This window comes from Oryzias latipes, chromosome 20 (genome assembly GCF_053564925.1).
Source record: "Oryzias latipes strain Hd-rR chromosome 20, Olatipes_Hd-rR_3.1".
NCBI classification, from domain to species: Eukaryota; Metazoa; Chordata; class Actinopteri; order Beloniformes; family Adrianichthyidae; genus Oryzias; species Oryzias latipes.
In genome coordinates, this window is record NC_136256.1 from 24,849,144 (window position 1) to 24,862,404 (window position 13,261).

Consider the following 13,261-nt stretch of genomic DNA (forward strand, 5'->3'; position numbering starts at 1 on the left):
GGAAAGGGGGGGGGGGGGGGGTATGTCAAACGTCACATCCAAGGACGCTGGAAAAGGAGCCTGTGGAAGCTCTGCGCGCTGCAGCGGCTGATCCAACCTCACAAGCGGCGCTTGTCTCCATGATTTCACTGCGCACAGAACATCCGCAGCTGCAATAACCATGAAGCCCGGACTGCAGCTCCTCCGCTTTGCCATAACGTTTCCTCTCGTCAGTGGAACACCTTTCCATTACAGCATGTTTCAGGGAAAAGCCCATTCTGCCTCCGGAACGCGTCAAAGAAACAAGTAAGTTCCCTGACTTTTCTAATCCAACTTCATGCATTTGCGGTTTATGATCAACAGCAACGAGGACCCAATATGTTTGCAGAAACTGGTGCGCATACGTTGTGCATAAAAATGTGAGCTGCGCAGTCGTTGGCGGAACGGAGAGTTTTGCGCAACCGGAGCTTCTGCCTTGTCCGCCGGAGCTGCCCAATTGTGCGCAACAAGTCATGTAAGTCAGTAGAAAAATGAAACCCTAGCTTTTTCACTTTTTTTTAACCTAAATACGTTTTGCAGACTCAAATCTCACTTTTCTCTCTGGTTTTTGCTTGTTTCGGCGCTTAAGTGTCCAACTAAACCAAAAAGTAGTGCATCATGAGAGCTGCGCGTTTGCGCATTTCCCACAGTGGTTTGCCCCACATCTGTCTTCACACTTCAGTTACGCGTCAAAATTTGACCTAAATAACGAAATTTTAAAAATGCCGATAGATCATTATTCACAGGGATGACCATGAAAATTTCTATTTCATTAAAGATAAATGAGAAAAAACAAATCAAAGTCCCACTCTGATCAACTTTTGATTAATTGTAAAAGCATTCCATATGACTATGCTGTTTTAGGCAAAAAAAAAAAAGAAGTTATTTCTATAGCATAGTTTGTGCAGAGTGGCAGGATTGTATTAGAACTGTTTTTAGAACTGTTCCTTTCAGCCATTACTGAGAGTGCTCTGTTTACACTCTCTCCTGCTAGCTACAGTCCCTCAAACCAAATATTACTGTTATATCAGACCTATCCAGCAGTACAGTTTTGATCCAGATTCCAGTTCAGATGAGGAAAATAAAGACGTCTAAATCTATTGGTTTGCTAGGGGATGCATCAGAATGAAGCAGAGCAGGGAGCTTGTGGCTCACCCAGCGTATTTTCCTCGTCACAGCTACGATATTTTTCAAACCGCTTTTTTTTTGTCTTCTCCTAATTCACAACAATTTGAATAAAGAAATACTCCAAAATGAAATTTTAAGCTCAAATTTCTCAATTGATTATATCCGTCAACAGAGGAATGCCAGAAAAACATGTTAATAGCACAATTTTCACTGGAGTGGGTCACTAAAGTTTAATGCATTACTCACTAACTTTTTTTTTTTTTTTTTACATTTCTTTTTCTCAGATATCAAACACATTTCAGACCCATGTATAAAATTGCTTTCAAGACTGTGACAGAGCTGGAGTGGAGATGCTGTCCGGGTTATAGAGGTCATGACTGCATGGAGGTGAAGGACTTAAGGGTGCTTCAAGCAGAGCGTCCGCCCTTCTCCCAGCCCGTCTCTGGGCGTCGTCCAGCCCCACAAGGTGGGCATCACCGATCAAAACACATGTGTGACGGCTTTTCCCCAAAAAACTGAAAGAAAAGCTGAATATTTGTTTGTTAATGTTTTTTTAGTCCCAAACCAAAGATCTGAAGGCCAGAGCAACCCGTCACTGAGTGGAGAAGAACTAATCAGTGGTGAGGAAAGATCCCAACATCCAGCACACGTGGAGGAGGAGGTGCAGCGCCTGTCTCAGATGGTTCTGGACATGCAGGCCAGAATGACAGACATGGCCTCAAATCTGAGGCTGGATTTCCAGGAGGATGCCAGTAAAATGCTGGTTTCATTACTCAGCAACGTCAAGCACCCTGCCAGTGCGCGCGGCGATGAGATTCAAAGCTTTCAGGTGCAGGACTTCACTTATGATCAGAAGACAACACAGGTGGATGAGCTGATGAACAAGATCAACCAGGTCACCTATGATCTGGAGTCCAAAAGGAGCAATTTAGATGACCTGCTGGGTCGAGTCAACCACCACGATGACCAAATCCGTCTGTTGATGGAGACCCTGTTGTCCACACCCTCTCCTGCTACTCCGTCCACGAACACAGACATGCGAGTCCACCTCGACAACAAGATTCAGGAACTGAGGGAGGAAATGATGGAAGGCATCGAAATCAAACTAGCAGACCTAAAGAGCTCCTGTGAATATAAAGTCCTCTCTGTTCGGGAGCAGTGTGAAGGACAGGAGATGAACTACCTTAGCCTAGCTGAGCTCATGGACTCGAAGGAAAGTGATCTTCGTAACGAGATAAAAGAACTCAAGGCCAAACTTTCTGAACAAGGGAATGTAGGTGTTCTGGCTCGTGTGGAGAAGCTGGAAATTCACGTCAACGCATCGGACAGAACCCTGACAGCGCAATGTCGCTCTGCGGAGGAGAAACTGCAGAGCAAGCAGGAGCATGCTGTCAAAAAGCTGAAAGAGACTGTGGAGGACAAACTGCTGTCCATGGAGGACAGGCTCCAAACTCTGCTGGTGGACACCAAAACCAGTTTGTCTGGAAATCAGATTAAGAACCAAGATCATTTGCAAAAAGATATTGATTTTTTGAAAGTTTCAGTCCAAACGTTGGATGATAAACTCAACAACTTCTGTGCACAAGGGTGGAGGGCAAATATGACTGCTGGAGATACCCTGCAGCAAAACGTGGAGAGTTTCAGAGCTACTGTAGATGTTTTGGAAACGAATCTAAAAGATCAGAGAAGAGATATTGGAGCCATGGACCAGCAGATCCTTAACCACAGCATCAGCATTGATGATATAAACACCAAATTAAGTTACCTTCAAGGCCTTGCTGGCAGAACAGAGGAGTCTTTATTGGAATCAATACAACAGCACTCTGAAGCACCAAACAGTCTAAACTCCTCCTGGATCCAGGTCAGCGCAGAGGTTGAACAGGAGCCCAATCATATTTTAAAGATCTTCAAGGACGAGCAGGAGGAGATGAGGAGGAAGCTGGATGAGCTGGGCAGGGAGGTCAAAGCAGATGCCGACCGCTGCAGAGAAGCAACGCAACACGCAGGAGAGGAGGCCTCCAACATCGCCGCCCGCATCGATAAGATGGAAACGGTATGCAGCAAGCTGGACCCCATGACTGGAAGCCTCCAGAGGATCAAAGAGGGGCTGAACAAGCACGTCACCGGACTGTGGACTTGTGTGAACCAGCTGAATGTCACAGTTAGAGGTCACGCTCGTGACATTGTAGAGCTGAGGGGATCTTTACAGATCTTCCAGAACAATCACACAGACGCTTCCAGGAACCTCCACGTTTTGGAGAACAGTTCTCCCGGAAAAGAAGGTAAGTCGGCCCCAAATACAAACGACAACTGACATAGTTTATTAGTATGAAAGTTTTCCACAGTCTGACCTCTCACTTTAAATTACAAAATTCTGACCAAATGTTATCTTATGGTACTTCCTTTTGTTGCTAGGCAGATTTCCAGTGCTTTCCTGTGCTTTCATTTGACAGGCTCACTCCAATAGTTAGTGTGTGCCGCAGTCAGAGCAGCAGGAAGTTAGACTATTCCTAAACTGTGTGTTCTCTGTTGAAGAAGGCAGACTTAATTGAAGACACATGCAAGGCTTTTTGAGTTGAGCAATACCTTGGCACAAAACATATTCCTCACCAGGCTTTTTTTGTGCATCTAGGAGCAGATTTGTGTGTGTTTGTCCATATTTCTTCTAGAAGGCGATGTTTTGTGCTTTGTGTGACATCCATGACAGATACATTTTTCTGTATTTTAGTCCTGCTTCATCCCTTTCTGGGTTACGGGGTTGCTGGAGCCTTGCTGACCAGATTATAACTTGAATATGTATACTACAGAAAAACTAGGATTATCAAGAACAGCCTATTTGGGAATTTTTTTGGCTTCCTGGAGCCAGCAGGTGCTTCCTGTTTGTAACACCATGGGTGGGGTCACTCAATTCGTTCTCATACAGTCAAAGGTGCAATCTTAGCCTCACAGTATTTTGGTTGAAATGTAAAGTACAATCGGCTTGTAGGGCAACCTTTCCCCACGTCTTACTTGGGCACTCAATGATTGGCTCTAACAAGAGGCGCACCTGGCAAATCTTTTAAGTAGGTACGCGGCAGATCATACAAATAAACAATCATTGCTGATGTGATAGCTGGCTGCTAGTAGAGGTTTCACATTGGTGAATGCGTTGCGCTGTTCCAATGTGCTCAATACTACGAGAAGAAGATCGACTTTTACTGTTGTATGTTCTCATGCTGTTCATGAGCCACGGTTTGTCCTTTGGGAGCAGCTTCAGTCATTTACAGCCAGTCTGAAAAATACATATAAGGTGGGTCTGATTTTTTTTCTCTATTTGGGCCAACAGATTATTTCATAAAAAGGCATTTTCTGTCTGAGTCACACATGCAGGGTTTTTTTTTTCCGTTCCAAAGGAGAAGTCTGTCAGGATTTGAAAAATGCTGTTTCTCCACCCGTCTCTGTTTGTCATTATGCCGATCAATGAATCAGTCTGTCCTTGGTGGATTGTTTTTTTTTTTTTTTTTAACTCACACTTCTCACATACTCATGTTTGTCCCTCGGATCAACTCAAGAGACTGGAAAATTCTGCTCTGTCACAATCTGCTAAGAACTAATCAGTGATCACTTCTTCATCTTAAACCGCTGACGTGTTGAGATTAGAAGTTAAGTTCTTCCTCGGTCTGGAGTTTTCTCGTATTTTTGAGCGCCTGCCATCCATTTGCAGAGCTCCCAAAGGCCAAATGGAAGCATGTTTTGGTGATGTCAGAGGAGTTGTTTATGGAAATAAGGAGCTGTCATTTCACTGTGTACTCCAACACTCTTGGAGTTATTTACTACTCCTTGTAATGGCATAAAATAGTATAAATTTGGGTGATACATTGAATATAACATAGCTGTGGACAGCTTAAGCATGTTAACATGACACATTACATCACATGAAGATCCTTCCTGAACCTTTAATGTCCTAAATTTAAGTATTTGTTTGGAAATATTTGTTTCTCTGAATTTCATCTCGTGGGAAAACAAGTCTCCATGCTTGGAATAGTTCAACCATAATGGATGCAAGTTACTACAACAAAATACTAGGGCTACCATAAAACAAGAAAAATAAACATACATTAGAATAAAAGCTTAAAATATGAGGAATAAGTAAACGTGTCATGATAAGAAAGATATTAAATTATGAGAAAAAAGTTTTAAAATTATAAAGAAAAGTCACAATTTAACAAGAAGAAACTTGAAAAATTATGAGAAGGCTGAAAAACCTATGAGTTTAAAGTTTTAAAATATGAGAAAAAAGTAAAGATATTATGCAAATAAACATGTAAAATTACTTTTTAAAAATCCAAGTTTTATGAGAATAAGTTGTTCTGTTATGAGGAAAAAAATAAGGAATTTATTTAGAATGAAGTTGTAAATTTATGAAAAAAAAGTGTACATTTTATTTTAAAAAGTCATAAAATTATTAGAAAAAGTCGTACCATTTTGAAAAAATGTCATAGCCTTTAAAAACATTTAATAATTTATGACAATAAACTTTTTTGGAAAAGAAATTTCAAATTTTATGAAAAAAAGTCAGATTTTTGCAAAAAAATAGTTGTCATTATAATAAAACGTCGTAGCCTAAGATTTTGAAAAACATTTAAACAATTTAGGATAATAAGGTCTAAGAAAAAAGTCATAATTTTATGAGAATAAAGTAATTCAATCATGAGAAAAAGTCAGGTTTTTACTAAAAGAGTTTTCCCTTATTAAAAGAAGAGTTGTGTCCAATTACAAGAAAATATTAAACAATTTACAAAAATTAAAAAATATAGTCGTAAATGTATGCTTCCAAAAGTTGCAAGGCAAAATGTTGTATTTTGGCAATATAATATTACCTTTGGCTTTAAAATGTTTCAACAAAAACAATAGTTTGATTTATGTTGCAGACAATTCAGAGAATCCAGATGACATCACTCTGCTGAAGAATAGAGCTAAACCTGCTTTAAGTTGTTCTACAGATATACAACTTATTTTCTTGAAATTACAACTTTCATTTTGAAAAAACTCGACTTGGTCCTTGTAAAGTTACGACTTTTTGAATAATACATTTACAATTTTTATTCTTGTAAAAAGTTGATTTTTTTGTCATAATTTTATGACTTAAAATATTTAGTGTTGTTTTGTTTTTTCATCAAACAGTTTACGGAGTTTTATGTTTTTTTTATTAGAAACTAGTGTTACTGAGTGATAGCAATATCAACTTTACTGAAATTTCAATTAAAAAATGCTTAAAAGGGCACTAATTTCAATGTAAACTTAAAAAAACAGTAGGTTCAGATTATAAAAAAGGAATTTAAAGATCAGAAACACTAAAGATTAGTAACATCAGACACATAGTATTAGTAATAAGAAAGCTACTAATTTAATGAATTATTTTCAAAAATGAAAACAACAATATGAATAAAATGGAAAAAATATGAAAGGTGTAGCTATTTAAAAGTGCTTTCACATCCAAGCTGACATAAAATAAAACCACTATAATTTCTACCTAATACATATTGATTATTGGTATGAATATAATTAGTCAAAAATGCATATAAAAGTATGCATAGTTTAAGGAACTATAGATGTTCTAAAATATCCAGACAAAATTGAGCTAAAAGCAACATTAGGAGGATTTGGTGGTTAAACGCAGGTGAAGACCATAAAAATATAGTGATGCTTCATCTTCATCGTATGTTGTGGTTTGGTAAAGACTGTAGAGGTTCTGGACAGTCTGTAAGGTAGAAGAATGTATTAAAGCCTCATCTCCTGTGATACTTGTGTTGGTCTTTAGTAGAGCAACTTCAGGCATTGGGGTTTCTGTTTTGGAAACTTTGGCGATAAGAAAGCACGCCTCCCTGCTTCTGACGTCGCTCTGCGTTTGAGGCTTGTTGACCTCTGACCTGTGGGAGATAAAGCGCACACCCGTCAGTCAGTGGTCAAACACGATCCCCTCACAAACAAGATGAAGCCTGACGGAACAATCAAGCTTTTGTTGCTCAAGCCGTTGTTGACAGGCGTTCCTGATAAATGAAAGCTGCTCGCTTTCTCTACTGAAATCCCTAATTGCTCAAGTCGTAGTTGTGGATTCCAGGGCCGATGGAGAAAGTGTCACCTTTGTGTAACGAGGGACTCTTAAAACCATAACTCCTGCTTGAGCAACTATAAACACTCGAGCATTCATGCACTCTGTAAGGTCTGCAGCTGATCTGTCTGCGAGTGTTTACAGCTCACCTCCTCATTCCGGATAAACACTGATACACATCCTGCCCTTCCTCCTTTAGGGCACCACATCCATTTTGTTTTTTAGTTGCTCACATCAAAGTCAGCACTACGGAGAGCATGCCTCGCTTTTTAAGAGGAGCAGCATGACTGAGGAAAGCAGACCAAAGTGCAGACGTGCCCCCCACCCCCAGTGCTGTTATATGGCTGCAGGCCGGTCTCCCAGCAGATGTTGAGTTTAACAAGCAGATCTCTGCTTCTGCAGTAAACCAGCCCCCCCCCCCTGGGGTGAGGAGACGAGCTGCCAGGTGACTGAACATGCGGCCCAGCCTCGGTATGCTGCTGGTATTCCTTTCATGTTATGGTTTCCCTTTCAAAGCAGCAAATTGTCAGGGGGGGGGGGGGGGGGGATCTGTGAGGACAAAACCGCGACAACGTGATTTACAAATTACCCCCTCTGGGTGGAGGCGGAAACGCAGTGGCTGAAGAATGAAGACATTTGGATATTTGGATCATAGAAATCCACCATTTTCACTTTTTACCTGGTTTTTTGCCCAGGTTTGTGCGTTTGTCATTTTTTGACCTTTAGTAATGAGGTTAACCAGTAGTCCTGCCATACAAACAGGTAAAATAAATAGAAAAAGTAGAATTAAAAAAGATGTTTTATTTTATTACCAAAATGTAAATTCTATAAAACAATTTCCATCAAAACAACTTCTTGCACTTCATATAAACCACAATTATTTTTTTAAAAAAAAGGTATGTTTGACTGAGATGGAATGACTTGTTTTAATAAAAAATGTTTTATACTTTTTTACTGTTGGCAGATCAATTTGCTAATCAGAAGTGCAAAATAACTTATTTTGGGATGTATTTTCTAACTATAAATCATTCTAGTTTGTACTGTTGACTTTTTCTTGAAGCATTTGAGTTTTTTTAGGTAGAAAAATCATTGGTCAGGTGAGAAAAAGCAGAAAAAAATAAAATATAAACCACAATTTTTCAAAATATTACTGATTTGTTTTTCAGATCAATTTGCTAAAATGAATTCATTTACAATGTATTTCATAACAACAAATCATTGTAGTTTCTACTGTTTTCCTTTTTTTGAGTCATTTTAGTTCTTTACAGTTTTTATCAAAATAACTTGTTGCACAACAAATACAACACTGTGATTTAAAATGTATATTTAGCTGAGATAGAATGATTTATTTTAACAAATAATTCTTCATTTTTATCCATTCACATATCAATTTGCCTTTTAGTAGTAAAACATTGCTCATTTTTTAAAGTAAAACCATTGTAAAATAAATAGTTGTTAATTATTTTAAAATAAATCATTCTTCTTTCTGCTGTTTTCCTTTTTTTTTTTTTTGGTTATTTTAGTTTTATAGGTAGAAAAGTGTTTGGTCAGGGGAGAATTAAAGCAAAATAAGTGAGAAATAGCAGAATTAAGAGAGAAGTTGTGTTAACTCATTAATTTTATCGAGCATATTTTCACAATTTCCATTTAAATAACTTATCACACAACAAATACAACACAATTATTGAAAAGTTATGTTTACCAGGGACAGAAAACATTGTTTTTAAAGAGCATTCTTTTCTTTCCAATGTTGGCAGATCAATTTGCTTATTAGAAGTGAAAATTTGCTTAGTTTGGGATATCTGTTCTAAAAACATATCTACTTTTGTAGCGAGGAAATGCAACAGCAACTGTTGAAAAGTCTTGAAGAACTTTTTAATAATAAACATGTAATAAATATTTAATAATAGATCAATTCTTCAAATCATGTAAAAGAGGGACATATTTAAAAGTTATTGCAAAGTTTTTACAGAACCCAATGCACAAGGGAAAAATGTTTGATTTGTAGAATAGACATGCTGGTTTTATCTCAAAGTTTGCAACACGCTGCAACACATCTGGGGCCACAGGGACATTTTCAGCAGGTAAAACCCCAATTCGTCCTTGAAGTATTTCTTTCCTGTAGTTCATTTGTTGACTTTCAGATAGCTGCTATCGGAGTTTACAGAAGGTTTGAAACTTTTCAAAGAATTGGACTGGAAGCTAAGACATGAGGATCTTTATGCCGCCGGCCAAACTGGCTATAGACACCGGCTCGTGCATCAAGACACCGATGTAAAAATCTACCTGATAGGGCCTTAAAAAGGCCTTTAAACCTTAATTCTGTTGAAATGCAAAGGTTGAAAGTTGTGCAAAAATAAAACAGATGCAAACCTAATTGATGTAATGCTCCATTACATTGAGGAGTGGGTCCACGTTAGCCTTTGCCCTTTTCATCTTGGCACATTTATTGCAGCCTTTCCAGGGAGTGTCACCATGATTTGCATCATTATGCAGTTTCCGCTGGGTCAAGAAGGTCCTGAAGTTTTTAGTTATAACCTATAACCTTTCAGCTAACCTTGCAATACAGCAAAGTCTTAGGGTGTTACTTGAACTCATCACCAGTCAGCAGGCCTTTCAGCATATATATATATCTATATATATATAGATATATATATAAAAACACTAAACTGGTGATGATTACTACCATCAGAGGGGAGGCAACATCCAAACGGCAGGTCACAAATATGAACTTGGGTGGAGACAGTTTTACAACAGAGTTTTTCTATAAAAAATAAAACAAGTAAATTGTTACTAAAAGGCTTTTACTAAGACAGTGTTCATGCCAGATCATCAGCAGAGATGACGTTTTGGTGCAGATTGACACAACTTGGGCTGCTTCTAAACGCTGCAGCTGTCCAAACTGCTTCCTAAAAATCAGCACTGAATTGTAGGATTTACAGCCGGATAATGGCAGCAAACCTTTTCTGGCAGATTTGAGGTTTGTCAGCTTGAAAACTGACTCCCTAGATATATTAAGATGACATGTAACCAGCGGATTTGTTAGCTCCTTTGAAGTCCTCAAACATTGAGATCACCTCATCTCTCCATCTCAGGTTCTCAGGTTGGACTGGGAAAAGCAGGTTTTCCTCAAAGCTCCACTCCGACTGTCAGGCTGTCGGTTTTCCCCCCGGATTCCTCCCTCCCACGGCCACCTGTGATCGAAACCGGAGAGGCAGGCCCCCCAGGCAAAATGACCCTGTCCAAACTGCCTGAGGGGACTGCCGGCAGTATGCTGGGTGTTCAGGGCTTTGCCGGAGCTCCAGGTGAAATCTCCTTCATCCACACACTCAGCTCTGCACATGTCCTAGCAGCATCTCATCTCTCATCTTTCAATTCGCAGCTTCTGCTCCAAAATCCACAAAGGCCGACCCCCTCCAGATCTCAGGTGAAGGCTCCTTTTCTGTGCCACGCCACAATTGTTTGCAGTTTTCATAAAACCTTTATCATTTGATCAGCAGGTGTGAGCAAACCACAAAGACTTGCACCTGAGAAAACTGCCACACTAGCAGGTAAGAGTAAATTCTCAATTTGTGTTTTTCTTCTGATTATAAGGCCCAGAAATGACCTTAGAAGTCATTGGTTGACGTAAAGCCCCTAAAAAACACATGTTTGCAATAAACAGCAGCTTTATTGCCTTAAACCCACGCAGGACCTCTTTTGATTCATGTTGCTCAAACCCCCTCTCTGCAGTGCTCATCACTGAGCTGTAAAACATCTGATTCATTGCTCCAAAATATCTACATAGGCCTTGTTAAGGTGACAGCCAAGGAGCTACAGTGCCTTTTTTTGGTATTATTAGTGCTGTACATAAAGAAAGCATATGGTTTTCTGGGAATGATGCATGAAATATAATCAAAAGTATCAAAGGAGAAGTGGCACAGCTTGGGTTAAGGGACTTGGTGAGCTCTCATTTGCTGTATCTCCACTGACTATGAAATTGTCCAAATTGGTTTTGCATAATAATAAATTTGACCTAATAAATACACAAACACAAAAACTCGCTTTCATCAAATGACCAACAACCTTGAGCGCCGCACAGCGAGCGCCACAAGAGACCACAGCATCCCACAGCTCATCAAAAGTTGAGCATGTCAGCAGGAATTGTTGGATCCACAGCTCCTCTGTAAAATCACCACCCAACATTTACCAAAATGGCTTCATCCATAGCCGCTCCCACGTGTAAGGCGCTCGCTGCTCCACGACCTGAATGAAACGCCAACGTGTCCTTTGATAGATGATGATGAGCGCTAGTCCCGTGGCAGAAATGTACATTTTTCTCTTGTAAAAACAGTATTGTTGACATCAGTCGCCATGTTCTTGAATGACTTATCGCACAAGTTGGTTTGTTTTTATTCACATAATTCTGATTTCATGGAAACCGTGTCATTGTGAAATTGTGTTTTTTTTTTTTTTGACATTTCAAGAATTTCGATAAAGAGCATATAATGGTATGCGCCATGTAATGGTAATTCAGCTGTTGTGGCTCTGGTCACATTTACGTTATGCCTCTCTTCCTGCTTTCAGAGGACAAAGTGTCGTTCTCAGCTGGTCTGACTCTTCCACCCTTCAGAGGAGACGTTGGAGTCATTCGTTTCAATGAAGTTTTGGTCAACGATGGAGGACATTATGATTCTGATACAGGTATGTTTGATCTCTTTTGAGGATGAAGCAGTTCTTTAACCATTCATCCATCCATCCATCCATCCATCCATTTTTCCCCCCGCTATATCCCTTTAACCCTCACTTACCCTTGGTTACGGTGGCTGTTAGGCCTGGCTGTTCCTGGTCCCAGACCAGGGTCCGCTTTGGTGTATTCAGATGGAAAATGTGAACCAAATGTGTCCAGTCTGAATACACCCTTAAGTTAGCCTACAGTGAAACAGAAACATGGCACACAGCCCAACATTTAGTCTGAAAACTGACAACAAATGTGCCGTTCATGTTCAAGATCACAAAGGTCTTCATTTGTGTGTTGGTACACGTACAACGTAATTTGGCGTGACAAATTTCTTGTTTAGAAAATATACGGTAGGCTACCATATATCCGTTTAGTGGTCAAGAACAAAAACAAAGCGTGTTCCACAAAAAATGTACTTCATTTTTCTGTGATGAAAAGCATTTTGTTCCAACACCTTCCCAAAAGTTTTATTGTGATCTTTTTAACTGTTTTTCTGCCTTTATTTATGCTAGGTTTAAGAAAGTTTTGAGTAAAATGAAAAGTAATTTCTTGTCCTTAATTCCCAAACTCAATGGGAAATGCTTCTAGCAAATGTGAAGTTACTTTTTCGTGCATCACTGTGGTAATTTTGGTTTTAAAATAGCATGAAATGGATCAAATGTCCATCTAAGTGCTTAATAGCACCCCATCTTGCTTCAGGCATCTTCACAGCTCCCACAGATGGCCGCTACCTGCTGACCGCTGTGCTCACGGCGCAACCAGGCCAGAAGATCGAGGCAGTTCTCTCAGTGTCCAATCGCAGCATCCAGAAGCTGGACTCTGCTGGGTTTTGGTCTGAAGCTGCAGCAGCATCCACATCACATCCACAATGCAACTGCAGCAGCTCCGCCTCTCTCAGCCTGGTTCTGTCTCTGAGGCAGGGAGACCGCGCCGGTCTTGTTCTGACCGCCGGAAAGCTCGCCATCTCAGCGTCACCACAGATCCTCTCATCTTTCAGTGCTGTGCTCCTGTACGCCGCCCCTACCAAACGGTAGTTCCTTTATTCCTTCACTCGAGGTGCGGTGACACACCAAGAGCTGTTTGATGCATTTTTAAGGAGCAGAAAGACATTATATTTAAGATTTGAGGGAAAAAAGAAAGTCGTAAAAACACGAAAATGTATTTTCTACGTATTATTATATTGATTTGTTTATGTAGAAATGTTTTTATTTGTTAGTGTTTTACATTTGCATATAACGTCCATAATTTTTCACAAAAAACAGACAACCAGAAACAAATAAAGAGTTCTCCGCAGAAAACATCAC

General features: G+C 39.7%; 1 protein-coding gene across 2 annotated transcripts; it reads left to right on the top strand.

Moving 5' to 3' along the window:
* Positions 1-23: 23 nt before the first annotated feature.
* emilin2b (elastin microfibril interfacer 2b) lies at positions 24-13,260 on the top strand. 2 transcript variants are annotated; one of them, XM_011489019.4, is made up of 9 exons: positions 24-285; positions 368-493; positions 1,431-1,612; positions 1,704-3,428; positions 10,333-10,542; positions 10,620-10,664; positions 10,735-10,788; positions 11,804-11,920; positions 12,657-13,260. In XM_011489019.4, the coding sequence occupies exons 1-9, from the start codon at positions 161-163 to the stop codon at positions 12,989-12,991; spliced, it is 2,919 nt and encodes a 972-aa protein (XP_011487321.1). In that variant the 5' UTR covers positions 24-160; the 3' UTR covers positions 12,992-13,260. The 2 variants fall into 2 exon arrangements, with proteins under 2 accessions (XP_011487321.1, XP_004081357.1); XM_004081309.5 differs by having other exon boundaries at positions 10,738-10,788.
* Position 13,261: the final 1 nt, after the last annotated feature.

Excerpts from the sequence above, each read along its gene's own strand:
- emilin2b (XM_011489019.4), top strand. The coding sequence starts at position 161 with ATGAAGCCCGGACTGCAGCTCCTCCGCTTTGCCATAACGTTTCCTCTC. Across the intron at positions 494-1,430 it reads AATTGTGCGCAACAAGTCAT|ATATCAAACACATTTCAGAC; the intron begins GTAAGTCAGTAG and ends TCTTTTTCTCAG. Across the intron at positions 10,665-10,734 it reads CGACCCCCTCCAGATCTCAG|CAGGTGTGAGCAAACCACAA; the intron begins GTGAAGGCTCCT and ends TCATTTGATCAG.